The 20,424-nt window shown below is 54.2% G+C and overlaps 8 protein-coding genes across 8 annotated transcripts; 4 read left to right on the top strand and 4 right to left on the bottom strand.

Moving 5' to 3' along the window:
* Nucleotides 1-1,308: 1,308 nt before the first annotated feature.
* BU26DRAFT_530896 (WD40 repeat-like protein) lies at nucleotides 1,309-3,297 on the bottom strand (the record flags this gene model as incomplete). The annotated part of the gene is made up of 3 exons (XM_033830984.1): nucleotides 1,309-2,432; nucleotides 2,583-2,892; nucleotides 3,115-3,297. 3 exons carry the CDS (start codon nucleotides 3,295-3,297, stop codon nucleotides 1,309-1,311), a joined length of 1,617 nt encoding a protein of 538 aa, XP_033683826.1.
* A 655-nt stretch (nucleotides 3,298-3,952) lies between these two features.
* Nucleotides 3,953-6,371, top strand: BU26DRAFT_427359 (uncharacterized protein; the record flags this gene model as incomplete). The annotated part of the gene is made up of 3 exons (XM_033823728.1): nucleotides 3,953-4,726; nucleotides 4,826-5,147; nucleotides 5,227-6,371. The coding sequence occupies 3 exons, from the start codon at nucleotides 3,953-3,955 to the stop codon at nucleotides 6,369-6,371; spliced, it is 2,241 nt and encodes a 746-aa protein (XP_033683825.1).
* Nucleotides 6,372-7,797: 1,426 nt separating this feature from the next.
* BU26DRAFT_564511 (uncharacterized protein) lies at nucleotides 7,798-8,127 on the bottom strand (the record flags this gene model as incomplete). Its single annotated transcript, XM_033833285.1, has 2 exons — nucleotides 7,798-7,967; nucleotides 8,025-8,127. The coding sequence occupies 2 exons, from the start codon at nucleotides 8,125-8,127 to the stop codon at nucleotides 7,798-7,800; spliced, it is 273 nt and encodes a 90-aa protein (XP_033683824.1).
* A 433-nt stretch (nucleotides 8,128-8,560) lies between these two features.
* BU26DRAFT_456523 (ABC transporter-like protein) lies at nucleotides 8,561-10,781 on the bottom strand (the record flags this gene model as incomplete). Its single annotated transcript, XM_033824916.1, has 2 exons — nucleotides 8,561-10,027; nucleotides 10,085-10,781. 2 exons carry the CDS (start codon nucleotides 10,779-10,781, stop codon nucleotides 8,697-8,699), a joined length of 2,028 nt encoding a protein of 675 aa, XP_033683823.1. The 3' UTR covers nucleotides 8,561-8,696.
* A 171-nt stretch (nucleotides 10,782-10,952) lies between these two features.
* BU26DRAFT_483872 (uncharacterized protein) lies at nucleotides 10,953-11,892 on the top strand. The gene is made up of 2 exons (XM_033825832.1): nucleotides 10,953-11,038; nucleotides 11,089-11,892. The coding sequence occupies exons 1-2, from the start codon at nucleotides 11,006-11,008 to the stop codon at nucleotides 11,458-11,460; spliced, it is 405 nt and encodes a 134-aa protein (XP_033683822.1). The 5' UTR covers nucleotides 10,953-11,005; the 3' UTR covers nucleotides 11,461-11,892.
* BU26DRAFT_519025 (P-loop containing nucleoside triphosphate hydrolase protein) lies at nucleotides 11,872-15,283 on the bottom strand. Its single transcript, XM_033828953.1, has 10 exons — nucleotides 15,105-15,283; nucleotides 14,929-15,057; nucleotides 14,777-14,845; nucleotides 14,370-14,723; nucleotides 13,793-14,234; nucleotides 13,383-13,639; nucleotides 12,864-13,332; nucleotides 12,632-12,800; nucleotides 12,508-12,581; nucleotides 11,872-12,450 (listed from the first exon to the last, which is right to left on the bottom strand). Exons 1-10 carry the CDS (start codon nucleotides 15,138-15,140, stop codon nucleotides 12,044-12,046), a joined length of 2,406 nt encoding a protein of 801 aa, XP_033683821.1. The 5' UTR covers nucleotides 15,141-15,283; the 3' UTR covers nucleotides 11,872-12,043.
* A 518-nt stretch (nucleotides 15,284-15,801) lies between these two features.
* On the top strand, nucleotides 15,802-18,406 carry BU26DRAFT_306285 (uncharacterized protein). Its single transcript, XM_033821863.1, has 6 exons — nucleotides 15,802-16,161; nucleotides 16,209-16,635; nucleotides 16,943-17,138; nucleotides 17,203-17,343; nucleotides 17,399-17,701; nucleotides 17,864-18,406. Exons 1-6 carry the CDS (start codon nucleotides 15,941-15,943, stop codon nucleotides 18,316-18,318), a joined length of 1,743 nt encoding a protein of 580 aa, XP_033683820.1. The 5' UTR covers nucleotides 15,802-15,940; the 3' UTR covers nucleotides 18,319-18,406.
* BU26DRAFT_306308 (paxneb superfamily protein-like protein) lies at nucleotides 18,297-19,851 on the top strand. Its single transcript, XM_033821864.1, has 2 exons — nucleotides 18,297-18,950; nucleotides 19,027-19,851. Exons 1-2 carry the CDS (start codon nucleotides 18,494-18,496, stop codon nucleotides 19,758-19,760), a joined length of 1,191 nt encoding a protein of 396 aa, XP_033683819.1. The 5' UTR covers nucleotides 18,297-18,493; the 3' UTR covers nucleotides 19,761-19,851.
* The last annotated feature ends 573 nt before the right edge of the window (nucleotides 19,852-20,424 follow it).

Genomic DNA, 20,424 nt, shown 5'->3' with positions numbered 1-20,424 from the left:
AGGAAATAGTTTGCTTCTTAGTGCGGAAAGACTAGAATACTTTACGTATTCCCGGAGAATCTAGAGAACAGAAAAGCAAACAAAGACTGGAACACAGTGACTTAAATACCGAAGCGCAAGGGCATCACGCCGTCCTAGCCCAATACTTCCCTGCTTAACTCATCAAAAGCTCCGAAGAGCTTGCGCAATCGCACACCATCGCCCTTCGCACGGACGTAGTAGCCGCAATTTCCCCACAATGTAAGTAAATGTCAGGCCGGGGAAGCGGACTTTGACAGATTCGGAAAGGTAACGGCGCAGGAGGCGCATATATTCGTAGACGCGGCACTGCAAGGCACCATTTTTCCAGGTACAGCTCCGAAAGCGGAGTCAGACTGTATGACGAAGACCTCTGAAGCAAGCACTTTCAAGTCGCACGAAGCCACTGAGAGCGTAAGCTTCCAAGATGAGTACACCCAGCATACATAGAGACAGTGTGCCCATCCCCTTCATCGAACCAAGCTTTCTCGACCGCACAAGCCTAGAAGCCCCAAAGCAAACAAGAACACAGCGTATGCGATCTCCACTTGACGTTGGCAGCAGTCGAAACAGTGTCAGTCGATCTTGCATGACAGGAGCCGCGCTAAGCCTATTCCGGAAAGGCGATGAGAATTGCACCATCTCCTCGCAACATCACGTCTTAGCATTTTGTCGGGTACCGATGCATATGTAATGCCCCTACGCTTGGGAGTCAGGATGACAGTGCTTTCACCGCTGCAAAGCTCCGAATCCCTTTAGGCTAGGCGGAAATCGAGATTTGTAAGTCTTGAATTGAGGTACGACTGGGAAGGTGACTTTCGCCCGGACGATGAGGTATTTTACTGTGCATTTTGTGCTAGTTTCTCCTCGTGGATGGGGATGGGCTAACGCTCCCTTGGTTGCGTGCGTGTTCGAGATCTGCGGGTGACGACTGGTGTACGCGTCTGCCTCCGCGGTGAGGCTGTACATTTTCAGCATTCATCTGAAACGAGGCGAAAGCTAAGTCCACCGATGATGCTGGCGGAGTAATCCCATTCTCTTGATATTTCTGCTCTCCGAACTTCTCGTAAGCAACGTAACCATTGACCCTTGCATTATCTCCACTCTTCTTAGACCATCCACATCAACGGCGCTTTCATGAGCCATCCACATTCCACCTTTTCAAAGCCAAGACACTCTCTCATCCAGCTTCTTGTCCGAGAAAGGCCCCAGCTGAAGTATTAGGGTCTAGAAGATGAACTCGTTTAACCGCGAAAGGAGCGCAAAGGGTTTGATGGATATAAGATAGGCTCAAAACACTTCCCACAGACTAACCTTGCCATCTTTAGCGCCCGCAACAACCCAATGCTTAAGCTGCATTCTTTCCTCTCTCTGACGCTGCAACCTCCCGAGCCCAGTTTCTCGTTTCGCCACCTCGTCACCGCCCAAACGCTGCTCTTCCTCGAGCTCCTGATCCACGCTTGCATCTGGGCTGGCCGGATCGTCTGCGCCCAGAACCTCTCCAAAGTCGACCGCATACACACCTTCTTTATGCCACTTCAGCACTGCCATTTCCTTCAGCGTCTTCGTGCTGTATATTCTCACTCTGCTGTCCCAGCCGCCGGTGACGAAGAGACGGCCGTCTGAGCGGACGCGGAGAGACTGCTGGCCGGAATGCTTGGTATTGATGGTTTTGTGCGGTGGCTGAATAATTATAGGGGCGGGGAAAGCTGGTGGAGAGGGGTTGAGCTGAGGTTGCGCTGCGGCTGAGGAGAGGAGAGATGAGAGGCCTCCTGACTTCGATTGGGATCCCGCAGCATGTGATGGTGACGAAATGGTTTGTTTGGAGAATGAAAGAGGCGAAGTGGTTGCAGAAGGGGCTATAGGCTCTCTCGAGATATCGAGGGGCTCTGATGATGCATTTGCCTTTACTGTCTCTGTTCCTTCTCCTTCTTGCGCTGATGGTTCTAGTAGTACAGACGGAGCAAGCCCATCAATGTCCCGTGACGGTGCCGTGGGATCCACCATAATCTCCGGATTTGGTGTGAGGTTTGTGGATGCCACTGAGCTTGGTTGGTCTGATAATGCCTGGCCAATTTGCCCAGCGTTCTCGATATCTTTAGAAGAGAGAGATTCGTCGCCATCACCATGCTCGATATTAAGGGGCATCTCTGGAATCCGATGCGCAGCAATGACTGCATCGGCAGACGACGTAAAGTACATGTTGGGATCTGGCAGCGCATCAAGCGACAAAACGGGCTGCGTATGGGGTTGGCTGAGGTAGATGGCTTGGGCAAGTTTCGGTATTGATTTTCCTGTTGGTAGACGAGTACGAGGCAGTAGATGAACTGCGGTGAAACCGCCCTCGTATCCGGCGATTAAAACGGTGTTGTTGGATGACGGGTGGTACGCGAGCTTCACAGCCATCACCATACCTGAAGGTTGTCAGCGGAACGTTCCGATTGTGGTGGAGACGTGATGCGCCATTCCCGGCGGGGTGTAATGTATATTTAGAAGGGGGCTGCAGACTTTCGTATCTGAGGATATGCAGCCGGAAAGGCGGCCAGATAAAGGAGCGTTCTTACCTGTATCAGCTGTCTCGACTCGAGGCACGATGTACGCTAGTTTCTCGTCTGGGAGACGATAGACTTCTATCTTCCTGTCGTCTCTGGCAGGCACTGCTACCAGGATCGAATCGCTAGAGACGGCTGAAAATGCGTGCCCCTTTTCCGACTCCGTCTTACTCCCCTGCGTGCCATCGTAGCACATGGAAAATGCGCAGAAGTTGAGCGTATTCACGGGTAGGGAGTGCAGCAACCATGGCTTGGGCCTGTGTGTACCGGATCCATCCGCAGGGGGGACAGTAGACAGACAAAGAAGATGCGTATGCCGCAGCTGCCATATTCTGAGCGTGTTGTCGCGCCCGTGGCTGGAATGAAGGGTCAGCCGTGGGTGGTCGACAGCTCGCATGCGAAAGTGGGAGGATAGTGCTGAATCCGGGCACGTACTGATCCCCCTTCCACGGAAGGTCGCATGAACGAGGAAAACTCACGTTATGAGCTTCTCACGGCCCCACGGTGCAGTCCCTAGGATGGCTGCATCGTGAGCCCTCCAGACAGCCAAGGGCCGGTTGGACTCCAGCCGCCACAGCACGATCCATCCGTCAGCGTCGCCGGTGACAAGGCGGGTGTTGCGGTGCACAATCTGGATGCTGTGGATCTGGGCAGCGTGACCGCGGAAGATGTAGCTGGGCTGCGCAGCGGCAAGCGTGGACGGCTGGCGCTCGACATGGACGGCCATGGGAGGAGCGGGAGGTTCTCCGGCCGCCGCAAGCCAAGCTGAGGCAGTGATTACGGCAAGCCGGAGCGAGGATCGACGCTGGGGATCGGAGCGAGCTATCTCAATTAACTGCACGGGCCAACGAGCGGCGAGAGCGAGCGGGTTCACGTCACAGAGGGCGTCGCTGGCGTCGCAGAAGCACGCGCTAGGGGCAGCGACACGCGCGGGTTCTGCCCCGGCCGCTCTGAAGTCCGCCGGGACGCACACAGACACGAGGCCGTCAATTGACAGCGACGAACTGTCGCCAGGCTGGATGATTCTGTGCAGCTGCAGCGGGCGGTGCGCGGGCGTGGGGGCAATGGGTAGCGAGCGGGCGCTGTCGCCGTCTATTTTGGGGGACCCCGGCCTGGCTTTGCAAGATTCGACAAGAATAGCCGCAGCTGGGCAGCTCGCGGGCCCCCAGAGGCGCAGCTGCCCGCTTCAAATTGCTGCCTCTCGCCTCTCCCATCACCTCGACCTCCACCCAGCATTCTTCGGCATTCGACATGCCCGCATCGCTAACTCCAGTCGTCGCTCGTCTCTTTCTATCGTAGCCGCCGCGACTGCCGCCCCGTCACTCGCAGCCAGCCGGGGGTAGAAGGCCCTTCGGTCGCGCTGCCCCCGCCAGTCCACCCCCATGTCTCACACTTTTGCGGTGCCCGTGCAAGTGCCCGGAGTCTCGCGCGCGGCGCCAGCCAGCAGCTTCGTCAACAAGGAGCCCGCCGGCAGCGAGCAGAAGCAGGAGCCCGCCAGCAAAGAGAGCACGCCCGCGCAGCCGACCAAGTCCAAGCGGGTGCGCTCGGGATGCTTGACCTGCAGGGACCGACACCTCAAGTGCGATGAAGTGCGGCCCGAATGCCACAACTGCCGCAAGTCTAACAGAGGATGCCATTGGGGCATCCGCCTGAACTTCCTCGAGCACAGCTGCAACAACCCGCCTGTGCTTGTGCCGCCCGTTCCAGGTTGGCGCGTCGCCTTTCAGGACGAGTCCAGGAACATTGCCTCTGAATATCAAGGCGGCCTGGCGCGGTACAGGCCGTACTCGCCAGAGGAGCGATCATCGAACGTGGAAGGAGCAGCCAACACATACGCACACGCATACGCTTCCCAGGCACTTAATTACCATCAACAGCAGCCACATCCCCAGCCGCAGCCGACCCGCTATCAGCAGCACACTCCTGATGACTCCTCATCCTCCGCCGGCACCGCCGCCCCGGATATGCCCACCGACTATGAGCTAGACGCCTTCAGGAGCCCTGATTCCCACGTCCGCATCAGCCCAATGCCGTCTCAGCACCGAACGAACCCCACATCACGTGACTACCTGCACAACCAGGAGGAGGTCCTGTTCATGCAGGTCTACGTCGAGGAGGTTGGATTGTGGATGGATAGCATGGACTCGCGAAAACACGTAGGGCAATCTCTTTCGTATGAGCCCCGGCACCTCTCGCTTTCCCTACTGCGCAACTCGTCTACATGAATACAACGCTGGAAACTAAACCATTTGTAGTTCTCACGTCTTCTCCCATTCCATGCCTTGAACGAACCCATGCTTCTCAACGCCTTCCTAGCATGTGGCGCTCGACATCTCGCCCTGGTTAATCCCAAATACACCGAGGATAAGGCCTTGGGATACTACGACGTAGCCACCCGCCACCTGCTCGAGTCGCTGCAAGATCCAACCCGAGATAGGGTCCTCTGTGCGACCACTGCAGTCATACTAAACGTATATGAAATCATGTGCGAAAAAGCCCTGCAGCGGATGAACCATATCGCTGGTGCCCGGGCGCTTATCAAGGAGTGCGGCTGGAACGCGACGTCGACAGGCATCGGTACGTATTCTCGCTCCGGACCACAAATCCTGGAGGTCTGAGACTCTTCATTGACAGAGTATTGGCTAACACTCTGTAGGGGCGGCTTGCTTCTGGCTCAATGTCGGCATGGAGCTGCTCAGCTGCCTACATTTCAACTGGCAGGTAGCATGGAACCCTGATGAATGGGGCGTCGACATGGACTTTTCGCGCGACATTGACTCCAGCCGGGAAGAGATATGGACTCATCGCATACTCTACATTATTGCAAAAGTGTGCAATTTTCGCGCCTCTATTCCAAGGGACCAACATGTCGCCAGCCAGACCCTGCAGACACGGTATAGCGAGTGGCAGCACTTGCTGAAGATGGCAGACGACTGGAACGCGAAGATCCCCCGCACCATGCATCCCATCGCCTACCTTTTTCCTGGCCATACCCTGTCCGGGTCCGCATTCCCCGAAGTCTGGATAATCAAGCGCGCGTCGGTAGTCGCACGGCTCTTTTACCACACCTGCATGTGCTTGCTGGCGCAAACGAACCCCGTCCTCAGCGCCGACGACCACGACGGCGAAATGGGAATACTGCTGGACAAGCATGCGCAGTTAATATGCGGCATCGTAGCGCACGTCAAAGACCGGGGAGTCGCCAGCGTCGCCCTACGCTCTCTCGCCATCGCAGCAGAATCTCTGACAGTTCGCGCCCAACAGGAAGAAGTCCTCCAAATTTTCGACAAGATCCGCCAGGAGACGGGCTGGCGCGTTGACTTCCTCAACAAGGAGCTGAAGGAGAAGTGGGGCTGGAACAACCAGCCTCAGGAACAACAGTCACGGCAGCAGATGGAATCCGTCTCCACCGACGAATTGTACCGACGGCAGGCCCAGCAAGCAGTGCAACAGGCGCAACAGGCACAACAAGCTCAACAAGTCCAACAAGCCCAGCAGGCACAACAAGCACAACAGGCGCAGCAGGCGCACCAGATGTATCAAGTCACTGCTCAGCCCGTCATGCCCCCTACCCCGGCTTCGCTCCCACCGCAGCAGTTACCCCAGCGACCTTCGCCTGGCCTGATGAACCCCCTCATGGCACAGGCCGACTTCAGCTACCCCCAGCACCCTTACCAATCCTACTACGTGCCTCCGATCACCCTGCAAACATCACAGCAGCAGCAGCCATCGCACCCCCACCAACAACATCCTCACCAACACCCACAGCATCCGCCTCCACAAAACGGGGACTACTTCTAATCACCCCCAGACTCTCGTCTTTCTTCTCTCCGCTGTATTAATATCACGCTCTGAAGCGTCTTGGGCTATTCCTTACACGCACGTGCGGCATGGTTTCTTTTCCTACGAATTTACGAACTCCAGTGCATCCCTGGTCGCGCGGTGTTGCGTCGCGCGAGGATGGTATGGTATGGTATCGGAAGGCATGGTATACTGGGCTGGTAATAATCGCGACGTCTTTAGCATCGACCAATGAATGGGCGGCTCAATATACCCCTGGGAAATAGGCATGGAGAAAAATGGAAGTGCTTATTGTTTTGTGTTCAGTATCGTCTTCTTCATCTGCTTGCTCTTGCTCGTATTCGTGCTTTTGGCGTACGATGGGACCTTAGGGATAGATTCGCCAGGTGAGCTGGTGCTGAAACTCTGGCCTTAATAGGTAACGGATACATGAATGTTAAGAGTCAGAGCCAGTGCGAGGGAAGTGATGATTCGTAGGCGTCAACGACATAGGAACAGTGTAACATGAGTAGAGAAAAGCATTTCTTCGACATGGTGTGCTCGCTGCGGTCGTCCTATAAAAGAATCTTTAACTATGACTTCTGATCAAACACGTGAAAATTCATAAGCCCCTGACGTACAATAATGCTCATTCAGCCGCGTATTCCACACTTCTACGCCAGCTGTTCGCCCCGCGTCTCCTCCAATTCCCTCCAGTCCTTACACACCACGAGCAATTGTTGGTAGCCGGCAGATCTTTGAGTATGACTTGATGTGAGTCCGTTGTCCGGAAGAAAGCCAGCAGCTAACCGAACATCTTGGGACACCCACGCAGTCGGGTGGCCTAGATCTGGCTTCCTCAAGCGCGGCCTAACAAGCCATCGCAGTGGAGGCCATGCTGTGCTCTGCCTGCCAAGGAACTACCCGGACGCCGACGCCCCTGCCCTCCGCTTCTTAGTCCATCTTGCGGTCGTTCAACGCTAGATAGAATGTTGAATAGCTGCCTTCCTCTAGTAGGCCCTGAGAAGGTTGTACTGTGGTCTCTGCCGACGGATATGGCGCAAACTCTCCATAAGACTCTCGGCCAGGGAGAAGATGTGCTACACGGTTGCCCGTGGAGGCTGAGGCCTTCGGAATGTCGCCCGTCCGAAGGGGTAAATATAGATGCGTTCGCCGGAAGGCAACCGAGGAGTGCGCCACCATATTAACCAATGATGCTCTGTCCTTCTCTTTATTCATCCACAGTGCTGAACCGCTTGACAGAGAGCCAATGCCCTCTGCCTTTATCCTAGCAGAACAGTAGACCGAGCCAGGCCACGTAATGGACGAATGGCATCCTCTCTGAAGGATTGATCGGACGGTAAGGCGTCGCCATGGGGAAGAAATTGATCACTTCTCAAAAGCATCCTGATCGAGCGCTGTCGGCTTCAATGGCGGTTCATTAGTGCTAATTGAATAGCGATGCTGCCTTCACGATGGGGAAGAAACGCAGATCTCGGTCTGGGGTCGATTGGAGCGGGACGACCAAGGGTGCTCCTCGTAACCGAAAATTCTGTCTGTCGTAGTGGTGGGAGGCCGCAGGCGGAGGCAATTCAATAGCTCTCCGTAATGCGTGGCCTTCACATGCAACATTAGCCCTGAACCCCGAAAGAATTGCGGTCAGACCATACATACCTTCGACAGCCTCGCGCAATGGACGAATGGCGTCCTCTCTGAGAAGCTCGTTCTGCGTCGCTTCACCTCTTCCCTCACCCGCACCAGCTATGCGGGCGGCCATTAAGTCGCGCTTGATGTGAGTCCGTAGTCCGGAAGGAAAAAACAAAGCGCCGTATCACCAGAGGCGACCGGCGTATGAAACAAGTGGAGAGAAGTTTGCTTTTGCGGGCAGCTAACGCCCGCAAAGAGAGTCGAGGGGGTGAGGTGGAGGAAGAGAGGAACTGAGGGAGCGAGAAGAGTTTAAGTGCTTGTTTGTTTGCCAAGGATATGGTTACGTCAGTGAGAGAGTTGGGAGGAAGCCGCGACGGTCACTTGACAAGCGGTGTAGCGTCATGTTGCGCTCATGCACACCTACCTAGGTAGGTGTAACTTTGAAAACGATAGGTCAAGCCCAAGAGATCTGTGCGCAGTGTGGGTGCTGCTGTAGAATGCAATGTCATACACAATCGTCAAGTCCCGTCCCATGCGATTGGATGGTAGCAAGTCGTTGAAAGCCAGTACGGGGCGAACATGGAAGGACAAGGCTGTTTGAACTCACCGCTCCAAGGGGTGTTCGCCTGTCAATACTTCGCCGAGACACACATACACACCTGTATAGCAAAAGACATGGTGCGGGGCTGCTCAATTCTATTACCTCTCCGGCCAATCCCAAATCTCATTCCACCGCTCATATCCGAACTCTACCGGCCCATCAAACCGCCCAAATCGTGGCTGTCCGATCCCCGGTTCCGGAAGACAGACCCATTCTCTTATGCAGCCAGGCACTTCCTGCCTACTATGACTCACGCACAAGAAGGCTTGATGCTCCTGCAATCCCGGCACTACCACCTTTCCTTTCTTGGCAATGCTGCTCTCCACCGGGCTGGGACCAGCGTTTGTATAGTGCAATTCCATGCTCTCTCCCCGGCTGAGGAACAGTAGACACTTGTCGCGAACTAAGTCATCCATGCCGGAGAAAGCTTCGTCCAGGATTACGATGTCAGGATTACTGATCGTGGCGCGAAGGAAGAGGAGGACGCGTTGGGCGGAGAAGGAGAGCTCGCCGAACATGAAGTGGGACGCCCAGGCGAGGTTGCCGCTTGACGTTTCGCCATCTTTCAATGTTGGATTCAGTTCGGCTTCGAACCACTTCAAACAAGCCTCTACCCTGTTTGAGGCTTCGGCGTCGAGTCTGGGTTTCGTGATCGGTGTGTCGCTCCATGTGGACTCAAGACTGCGTCGTATAGAGAGATTCTTTGGGAAGAGAGCATGCACTTCCGGCGAAGAATGGCCCATCCGAGACTGGATGTCGAATATCGTAATGCCGGGAACTCCTGGAGCTGGCAGTCGTGAGCGTTGGAAGATCTTGACAGGTGCCGAGTATGTTTGGGGGTGGTCAGAGGTAACAAGACTGAGGAGTGTGGTCTTTCCAGAGCCATTTGCGCCAAATATGCCCCATCGCTCTCCGCGACGGACCGTCCACCACAACCCGTCTTTCTCCGAGCCATCGACATCCTGCTGCCAGTCGCCAAGCACGGAGTTTGTGCCGTACTTAACTCGCACGCCCTCCATCTCTACGATGGGTTCCCTAATCTTGGGTGATGTCTTATCAAGCTTCTCGTATCCGTCACAACTCAGCTTAGACACTTGCGCACTGTACGCTTCAAAATCCCCTCTTTCCGAGAGGTGTCGGCCGACTTCTCGGAGCTCGACCAGCTTCGAATCGAGTTCATGGCCTTTCCCTGCGCGAGCACTCATCGATATCTCTATTTCTTCATACTCCCGCTTGAGATACTGAAACACCTCCTCTTTCGGCCCAAGTGCGTCGACTTTCCCATCCTCGCCCGCATAAACGACATGAGTGATCCACGGCGGGATTACATCCTGCGGCCTCAGCGAAAGCACGATCCTCGGCGCATTCGCTTCCGCAAGACGATGTAGCACCTGAGAAATATGCTGCGACACGAATGGATCCAAGCCAACTGCGACACCATTAGCCTTCCTTCCTTCCTTCAAACCTCTTAATGGCATTTACTTACTAAATGGCGCATCCAAACACAGCACCTCTGGCCTCATCAAAAGTGCCTTCCCTATCCTCGCTCTCCGGCTCTGCCCATTGCTCAACGTGCTAACCGGCTTCTCCAGAAACCTCTCCAACTCAAGATCCCGTACCACCTTCCTCATAACATCCGGTTCCGGCGTCTTTTCTTTAATGACCTCCTCGCCCGGATTCATCCCCACGATGCCAGTCAAATAGTGCGCAAGCGTGAAATCCGTCTCTTCTACTCTGCTCTCGTAGCGCGCCGAAAGGTACGCACCACCAAAGGGTTTGCGCTCAACGTCAAATCCCACATACTCGATTGCACGCTCCGGGAAGCGCAGTTTAGGGTTCTTGGAGTTTATCTCCTCAGTGAGAAGGTAAGGAAATGAGCGCGCCGTGGGCGGGAAGCAGAGCAGCTGTCCACGAAGAATCTGAAGAAAGGCGGTCCTTATATTCGACGAGGGGCTCAGAATGGCCCAATGCTGGTTCGGCGTCGCGAAAGAAGGAAGAGAAAGACTCAAATCGGGAAACAATGGCGGATTAGGCGCTGCATCATGCTCCAGTTTCGATGCTGGATGTCGCCGGTAAAAGGTGCCATTGGTGATCCGCACTATGGGCTCTGAGTACCGTCTCCTCGTGCAACTGAGCCGCGCACATCTCGAAGCTGCGAAGAACAGAGTCGGTGTTCTTCGCATGTCGAAGGATTGTCGATGTTTGACTCTCCCGGATGGATCTTAACCTTCCTGCGTGATGGGCAGATTTGGCACGCCGTAGCAAGGCTAATCGGAGAGCGATCCGACTCCGCGACACGCGACCATGACGTCGGCAGATTAAGAGCCGAGGTTCATTTACGACATTACAGCTGCAGCGGCTCCGCGCATAGTGCGAGCTTGAATGAACCTCACTCCAGCTGCTGGCGATGCTTTCCGCATTGCAGCCCTCGCGGCCAAAGGTACCGTATCCCGTTCACGCCCGTGTCCCATACTACTAATATCCTGCCAGCCGGCACAGCAAACCTCGCGCCCAGCCTACGCTCATCAACAGACGCGCGCGACACATGAGACCCCGCACCACTCTGTACCCCTCTCAGACGCACCCAATCTCTCCAAGCCCATGAGCAATCCGAATCCTCCCAAACCGCGATCGCAAATAGAAGCCATGCCGCCGTTCAGTCCCGCAGCGCCTATGCTGCCAACACAGCGGATGGTGTACGACAGCGCGGTGCGACACCCTGTCTTCTTCACCGAGCAGCTCCGCAAACCGCCCTTCCCGATACCACAGATAGCAAGCCAGGGTTGGAGCCCGGTCGCGAGCGGATATATTCAGGAGCAGAGGAAGGCGGACGCGAGCGGGATACCTAAGACGAAGCTGTGAGGATTTGGCACACTCATGACGGCTAGGACGGCAAGTGAGTGGGAAGATATGAGACGAGATTATACAGCATGTAGCGATGCTGTTCATGGACATGATGGATTTGTACATGCTTCTTGTGCGGAGCTTGACGAGGGTCTCGGTGTTCGTATAATGGGAAGGAGAGACGCTCGTGCGTGTCCAGGCACCTCAGGGCGCCACCCCACATAGGTATCTTATGATGGAAAGTCTCAGAGCGTAAAGCTAGATAGGTGGAGAAGGTCGTGCTGGTATTAGCAACAGCAGCACTGGATTGCATCATGCGCAGGCGTAAGGAGTGTCAGCAAAATCGGAGGTCCTCCCAAGTATTTTCAAGCTCCATTAGTATGCCCATCTCCCCGATTCAGAGGTTTTCAATATCACAAATTATTTGAGCAGGTCATGATTCATTACTATAGCAAACCCAACTTTGAGCGAGGATTGTGCCCCATGAAGTCCTTCGACGTATCAAACAGTCACCAAAAGTCTGAACATTTCTAGGGCTGAAGGGACTCAATGTGCCTAGGAGAGTTCCCCGGGCCCATGAAAGAGAGGATTCCTCACCCCCTCACCTCGTGATCCTCTTGAAAATCTCCTCCTGACTCTTCAAATCCTGCTTGAACAACTTCGTCTGCTCTGCGACACGATCGAGATGCTTCCTGTTCAACTTCTGACCGTCCGCCATTGCAAGCCCCAGTGCCGTGCTCACCACATTTCTTATCTGCCGCCCGTTGAAGTTGAGCTTGCGCCCAGTGCTCTGGATCCATTTTATCAGGTCGTTGATATCGTCAACTAGCTTCTTCTCTTGCAGCTGCTCCAGAAAGGCGCGGTAGATGTTGATCTGCTGCTCTTGCGTGAGCTCTTCGTACTTGATAGCGATATGAATGCGCGATTGGACGGCGATGTCGAAAGATTTCATCCGGTTGGTGGTGAGGATTAGGATGCCGTCGTAGTATTCGAGGACACGCAGGAGGACTGGCAATTAAGTTAGCCGATGCCAGCGCCTTCACGGAGCTGGGGAATAGTGCGAACCGGAGACCATTGCGTTCCGCCTCAAATCATTCTCTCCCTCGCCACGAGCTTCAAGGAAGACGTCGGCCTCATCGCTGCAAGTGGTATTTAGTAAAGAGGAACCAGGGTCGACTGCATGACTTACAACAAGAGGACAGCTTCCCATTTTCCAGCGAGGTCGAAGACTTTCTGAAGATTTGCTTCGACTTTGTCGCCTTCGATCCCAATATCCGACACGCCAACAGAAAGCAGTGGCTTACCTGCCATCAACGCCACGCTTTCAGCGGTCAGAGTCTTACCAACGCCGGGATATCCTTGTCTAGTCAGCTTCGCGTTCTATTGCGCTCCAGCAGCGGTATGAAGGCGGTAGCACTTACCGTACAGCATAATCACCAGTCCCTTGCCTTTGTCCGGAGCGAAGTCCTGGAGAGCCTTAGTCCGCCCACGACTAATCGTCTCCTTGCCCAACTCATGTGCTTGCACTGATTTCTCCACGAGCTCTTTCAGCTCGTCATCAAGCTGGAGCTTTTGGCGGAAGGTACTAGCGTCGGCTTCGTCTGGTTCGCGCAGGTGATCGACGAGGAGCTGCGCCCATTTCTTCTGCTTCAACGCATACCCTAGCACTCTGGGAGGGCACATCATGTACTGCTCGTAGGTCAAAGCTTTGTTGCGTGGGTGCTTGTCCCAGTCGAACTTGTACATGTCGCGGAATATCGGATTCGCTCGTCGCTCTGGGGACAGGCTCTCTAGCTGACCCTCGTATCTTTGCAAAGGTCCGAGGATGGGAGTGTTCGGTGAGAGGTATTCAAAGAAGGATTGGAAATCCACCATGGTAGTGCCATCAACCTGTCCTGAACTTAGTCTCCATATCGAAGAAGGCTGGTGAGGACACAGACCCTTTTCTTGCTTACGCTGCGCATTTCATTGCGGAAGTTCTCGTCATTGAATCTAGACAGCGATGAGGAGTCATCCGCTTGCCGAATCCCCTCTCCGACTGAGCTATCGACCCTGTGCAGGAGGCTTCGCCCGGTGTGGAAGTGTGCATCGCCAGTGTATTTGAACATTTGTTTGCCGTTCTCTGCGAGGCAGTGGTGCACAAATTTCTTACCTCTTTCAACGAGCTTCTCCTTGAGCGAGGCAATCGATGCCTCTCCTGCGAACACGACGGTATATATTAGCAAGGTCCTGGCGTGAGGGAGAGTGATGTCATGTCCCAGCACCTTGGCCTCTGTCTAACCCCCTAAAGACCCCTAGGAGGCCCTCCTGAAAGCCGAAAGTGTGGGCATCTGAACCGCAAAATACATACCTGAGCCCTCTGCTCCGGCGGCTGAGTCTACATAGTACTGCAGAGGGTAGAAAGGAAGCTCGATAATGCTCCTCCTATCCGGACCCCAATACGGAATCTCCATTTCGAAGGGCATGCGGTTGAACTCGTATCCGTTCCAGTCGAAGCAATAGCAGACGAGGTGGAAGACACGATTCTCGGCGACAAACCCATCTGAGGACTGGACGAACATAATCTGAAGTTGGTCTAGGAATGGCCGGGCCACAATCAAGGTGCCTGGAGGAAACAACGTCCAAAGGGCGCTGTGCGTTATTGACCGTTCTTCAAAAAATGTGTTTCGATCCTTGAAGTAGCGGTCCAGTGGGAGATAGCCCGATGACGTTGAGATGATCTTGAGTAGTTCGCCGAGGTCGGTGCGAGCCTGTTTCTCTGCGGGTGATTCATCTTCAACAGTCTTGTGTGCCTGCGGACATGCCGTAAATATTAGCCACTGCCCTGGACTGGAGACTTAGATCAAGATCTTCGCATATTGGCCGGTAGTCAACCCGTTGAGTGACTTCAGGAGCGGCTTCCTACAGCCAAACCAAAACTTACGCACCTCTTCCATTGCCTCGGACCATGAGTGAACCAAGGGGATGTAGGGCGAACTGCAGTTCACAACGACCTCGCCCCAGCCCCATTTATTAGTAATCTTTCCGATCAGCCGCTGGAGCGGTTTTGATTCGATTTCCGCTTCCGAGGAGACAGATTGGCTCTGATCGCGATACGGCGCGTACCGATTTCGACCCATGGTCAGCTTTCGAAAGGTGAACGCCCGGTAATTCTCCGGGCCTATCTCTTTCTTCTCTTCCTTCTTGGTTGCATCGATGTCTTTGAACTCGGCGTCTTCTGAGTTCCATTTACTGATGATGATCCTGTATCTTGGCTCTTTTTCGTCCTCCCCCTTGCCCTGCTGGTGGAATTAGGGTTGCGCTAGTACACTATGCATGTGGTGGACTTATATACCAGCTTGGGTTCTTCCGCTGTCTTGTCATCGGCGTCGGTGGGGTTTTCATCGTTAACGGATTCTGGAGACTGGAGTACGTCAGTCAGTAAAGATTGGCCCAAAATCGGAAAGAAGAGGCCCCGACTGCTCGGATGAGATGGTACAGACGAACCTTCGCGTCGGAAATTGCCTCCTTCGATGTAGAGACAGATAGCTGAGACTCTAGACTCGCAATTTTTGATTGGAGAAGGTCGATGTAGCGTCGCTCGAGCTCCGAGATCTGATCTCTGGCGGATTGTGCCTGAGACGAATAAGTATAGCTGGAAGGGACGGACCTAGTAAGGTTACCTCGGGCGGACCGGCTCCATTTACTATTTCAGCCATGGTTGAATGATTTCCGCGAGGCGACGGACAGGCGTGCCCTTCTCAAAGAGCTCTGTTACTTTATAACGGACCAGGCGGCAGCCCATACTGGGGCCTACATATACCCCTCCCTAACGCGCGGGGATGGGGCTGAGATAGCACAGTTCCCGGCTTTAACTCCGTCTCTTGCAACATTTTCAGAGCCTCTATGTACCGGGTGTAACGCTAGTGCTGCAAGCCGCAGGACCCGGGGGTGAGGCCGAATACACCTTGGTGGATCCTAATTGGTACCAGCATACGAGATACAAGCTCTCTCTGGACCATGGCGTAGGATCGTGCGATCGTGCGCAGCCATAAGCTGATCCATGCATGTGGTCGCCAGAAGTGGATACAAGGCCGCCAGGTAGTCGGATGCGTTAACCGGCTCGCAAATGTACGGGGTATTCTTGTGCTGCTGGTAGCCGTTGAGACGTGACATTGCGCGAATCGCCGTGTCAATATTCATCACATTGTCGGGTTTAACGCCGCCTGCCCTGATGAATTGCTTTTTGGATCGAGCAGTGAAGGGCTTCAGTGCCTGCCGCGTAATGTCTCCAAATTGGGTAGGAACCCTGCAATCGTATGAGGCTGAGCACGAGCTGATGTTTGATAGCACAGAAGGGGTTCGAATCGCTCGCCAAAGCACGTAACGCCAGTGGCCGACCTATCAGATTCGATAAAGTGACAGCTTCCTCATCTGTGCGCACGCTAAAGCCCTCTTCAGACCTACCTCGCATAGCGTCTGATGACACAGGGTGCTAGGCAGAGACCGTGGGGGCCGAATGGCTCTGGCGCTCGTACTTCACCTATTCTGCGGTGAGACGGACTCTCGGTCGCAGCACCTCGCGAAAAACTTGGAGTCGACTCCGTGTTGTCTACTGTATCACAATAAGCTATCAGACCTTTCTGCGGAATCTTTGGAGACTGCTCACCGCGTTGCGCGTTTATGCGAAGAGATAATGACAGAGAAGCCAACCCAGTGGTTTGCGGATCCCGGCGCCAAGTGCGTCTTGTCTGAACGTTGCTAAAGGCGATATTGACTTGGTGTAGAAACAACGTATCGGCCCGTGAAGTCCTTAAGGATCATAGGAACTACCTCGAAAAGAGGTTGGGGCAATCAGGAGCGAGCGTACGAGACGAGCTTTACCGCATCGCTAAATCCGGACAGAAGAAAGATGTGCAAGGGCAAGGTCAAGAGCCCAAAGGTGGTGATAAGATGATGGATCTATTAACTTCAATGCCGCTCGAGACTCTCGGCGAGTATGTTAAAGCCGAGACTTCAGCACTGGAACGAGCACAATCCGGCTTGAATCAGAAGCGATCCACAGGCATCCGACGTGCGTATTCGAGCACCCAAAAATTCATTGTGGAGTTCGATCGTTTTCTCTCGGCTTACTCTGGGATTGTCGAGATCGTGAAATCGGCGGATCAGCAGTATGGCGGAGTGGCGGCTGCGACGCTTTCCCTATTATTTTCGGTGAGTACATTTCTCTCGACTAGAAATTCAAGTACTCGCATACCTCCTTTTCATACTAGGTCCTGAAGACGTTCAGCGTCTCGCACGGTAATAACTTCACCTTCTCACTAGGATCTGAAGTCCTTCGGCGTCGAATACGATTCAACCTCCCCCTTCTCATCTGCGTGCCTAAGATCCTCTATAGCATAACGCTGGAACTTCCCCATGCTGTTATCTCCCACATATCTGCCCAGCTGCCCACTCTTCTTCTTTCACGCCTCAATCTCCTTCAATGTGGCAGCTCGATCTACTAACAACAAGTACACAGACTGTCAAGATGAAGGTCAAAGACGAAGAGGCGATTATATCTGCCATGCAGCAGATTTCGGATCGCCTGCCTGACTTCAAGATCTATCGAAGGATCTACCCTGACCCATCGCTGGAATCAATGTTGGCCGACGCTTATAGGGACATCATCCTCTTAGCAAGAGAGGCGACGTCATATTTTGAGGTATCTACATTCCGTAAGTCCATATGCGAGATACCGCTGCTCTTAATCCATGGAACCGCACTACTTACCAGAGCTAGGACGCCACATACGAAGCATGGGTAAGCCTCTCGAGTTTGAGCTCATGGAGCAAAACATGAGGAATAACTTCAGTCGCATAAGGCTGAAGTGCGAGACGCTTTTGGCTCAGCGTGTCGATAGCCTTGCGGAGGAACTTGAAGGTATGTCTGCCCGCCGGCCGGATCTCACTTGAAGCCGAAGCTCAGCCTTAAGCAGAGATGCAGAAGCGGAATGATAACTATCTGATCATTGGTCTCCGAGCTTCTCTCTCCTTGGGCGACTATCGACCGGCCGAGGCAAAGGAACAACTCGCAGGATACCGAGAGTTTCTGCATGCCAAATTCGACAAGGATAGACATCGGCAAAAACTAGGACTGTCCGATTTCCTGGCCGACGCTACGTGCCAGTGCTGGACCACTGGAGGGTCAGTGGTGCTAGTTATGTCTGGTCGCAATGATTCCGGAATACCTTCGGTCAGTGAGTCTTGGCTGTCGCCTGTCGCGGTAGATTTGACGCAAGGTACGTAGATCAGGTAGACCAATGGTCCTATTCGACCCCGAAAGCCACTCCTGAAGGCATTTACCGGGTATTGCAAGACCGAACAGAGGCATAGTTGGCTGTGGCCTCCCTTCCCATTCAGTATTTGAAGGCAGTCGCTAACGTGTTATCTTGGGTTTGTAGACCTCCTTGACCGTCAACGCGTCGTTGCTTTCGAAATGTGCCACGACTCCAGCATCTTAGAGGTCGTACTAGCGCATCTCATATTCCAACTGCTAGAGAAGCGCCCCGGTGTAGTCCGAAGGGCGGACGACTGGAAAGATATCGAATCTTCAATCTCAAGCCGCTCCGACAGACAGGAAGGCCTAACAGCAGCGTTGCTGAGGATTATCGATCTGCAAAAGGAGCCCGTTTTCATAATCTTGGACCGCCCGGAGCTGAATGAAGACGAGGACGTGGCCGAGTATATCAGGACGATGGTGCGGTTAGCTAGGGAGACGAAGGGAGAGCTCAAGGTCCTGATAGTGCAGAGGTCTGAATTGTGGGATTTTGAGGAGAATAGGTACGGGATTATGCCGAAGGGAGTCGATCAGAAGCTCCTTCAGACTGTTCGGCTGGATCAGCGACGGATTAGGTAGTGGGACTAAATTGTGGTGATGCGACTCGAAAGGGTAGAGCAAGTGAAGCGAGGTGTCGGAACCAAGAAGAGCTAGCGCGCTAGACTCGAGATCCGCCCCCGAGATCTTTATCGATAAGGAAGCTGCATTCATAAATTTGGAGCAGGCGGGTCTTTTGCTCAGTGAACATCCTCCGATGGCTTTTAGGAAGCGCAATATCGCGCTGACACGCTCTCCTTCCGGTGAAGACACCTCGGCCTCTCCTTCGTCCCCTTCTCCAGTACCCACACCCGTCCGACCCCCTCCAGGTGTTCGCCCATCGCCCATCGATGGCCGCCTCACCACCTCAACCGGCACACCCTCACTCGACGGCGTCCTCGCAGGGCACGCGGGCTTACCGCTCGGTAACTCTATACTTATCGGCGAGAGCGGGACCACTGACTATGCGGGCGCCCTTTTGAGGTTCTATGCCGCGGAAGGCGTGGTGCAGGGCCACAAGGTGCACGTCGTGGGCATGGGTGAGGTGTGGGGGAGGGAATTGCCTGGCATAGCAGAGGACAAGGAGGATAGGAGGAAAGAGGGGAAGGAGAGGGCGGAGAAGATGAAGATTGCGTGGCGGTATGAGGGTTTGGGGCAGTTTGAGAGTGCGAGAGGTGCGTTGTACATTAGTACTACTTCCAATGGAATTTGTCTGGTTTGTTGATGTGGGTCTAAGGATCGATTGTGTAGGCGCTCCAACTCCGAATAGAAGTCCATCGCAAGTAGAAGGCGCCCACGGAGAGGTAGCGGCTGTGTTCTGCCATACGTTCGATCTGGCGAGACGGCTCACACTCCCTGTTGGTACAGCCATCAACTACGTGCCTATCCCGCGAACCTCCTCGCCCTTTCCAGCTATCCTCCAGGGTATACAGCGACAGCTCGCTTCGACGCCGCCGAACACCATTCATCGTCTCGTTATCCCATCCCTCCTCTCACCGGCGATATATCCTCCGATATCCTCACATCCCTCGTCGGTACTTCAATTCCTGCACGCCCTGCGGGCCTTATTGAGGCAATATCCCACGCGACTAACCGCCATCATCACACTCCCCTTATCCCTATACCCGAGAACGGCCGGCCTCGTTCGCTGGATGGAGATCCTCTCCGACGGTGTCCTCGAACTATCCCCGTTCCCATACTCGCATATGCAAACCCTTGCAACGTCAGCCGGTACGACCAAAGACGAAGAAAAGCCGCAGGGCATGCTTGCCGTGCACAAGCTGCCGGTGTTCCATGAGAAAGGTGGTGGAGGCGGTGCTGATGGGTTGGGCGAGGATCTCGCGTTTACGCTGAGCAGGCGCAAGTTCGTGATAGCGAAGTTTAGCTTGCCGCCATTGGAGGGTGACCGTGAAGCGCAGGAAGAAGCGGGGAGGGAGATGAGCGGCGGAAACGCGATGCCGAGGAAGGAGGAGCTCGAATTCTGAAAAGCGCAGTTGTCTGGCTCGGCTGTCGAAGATATACCCCGTAGAAGACTCAAATGGCTAGCGAGATTTGGCTGAGCATCGTGATATGCCAAGTCGCTGCCTGAGGACCTTCATGTCCTCAACCTAAGCAGGACCTCCTGTGTGACCCTGTTCTGAAGTTCTCAGGCATTGTGAGGGCCTGTTCATTCGATATCGCTGTCTTCTCCGAGCATATCCTCCATCTCAATTTGTTCCCAGCCTCCAGTCCCCGAGCCGCCACCAAGGCCTCTTGCGTAACTGCGGCCGAAGGAAGCGTGTCGGGGGTCGAAGGTAATGCCTGCGACTTGGGCGCGGAAATTGTCGCCCATGCACGATGACAGCGCAAGAAACACGAGGAAGAAGAGGAATGGGATGAAGAGCAATAGAGTGAGCAGGACGAGAATATTCATCGCGAGTGGGTATGGGAGGAAGCAGCGACGGCGGAACGTGAGCACGTGAAGTTGGTCCAGGGCTTCCAATCGGACCGACTGTTTTATGTTTCACCGGACTCCGACCCCTGTCCCGCCTCACATCACCTCAAAGCTCCTCCTTTCCCTACAAACAATGTTGGGTTAGCCTTCCATAGAAAGTGGGATATATAACGTTAGTATATATTAGAGTATAACATTATAGTATATACCTGATA

Source organism: Trematosphaeria pertusa (assembly GCF_010094035.1).
Source record: "Trematosphaeria pertusa strain CBS 122368 unplaced genomic scaffold BU26scaffold_7, whole genome shotgun sequence".
In the NCBI taxonomy this organism is placed as follows: domain Eukaryota; kingdom Fungi; phylum Ascomycota; class Dothideomycetes; order Pleosporales; family Trematosphaeriaceae; genus Trematosphaeria; species Trematosphaeria pertusa.
The sequence above is the reverse complement of the archived record's forward strand: the minus strand, read 5'-3'. Positions and strand labels throughout refer to the sequence as shown.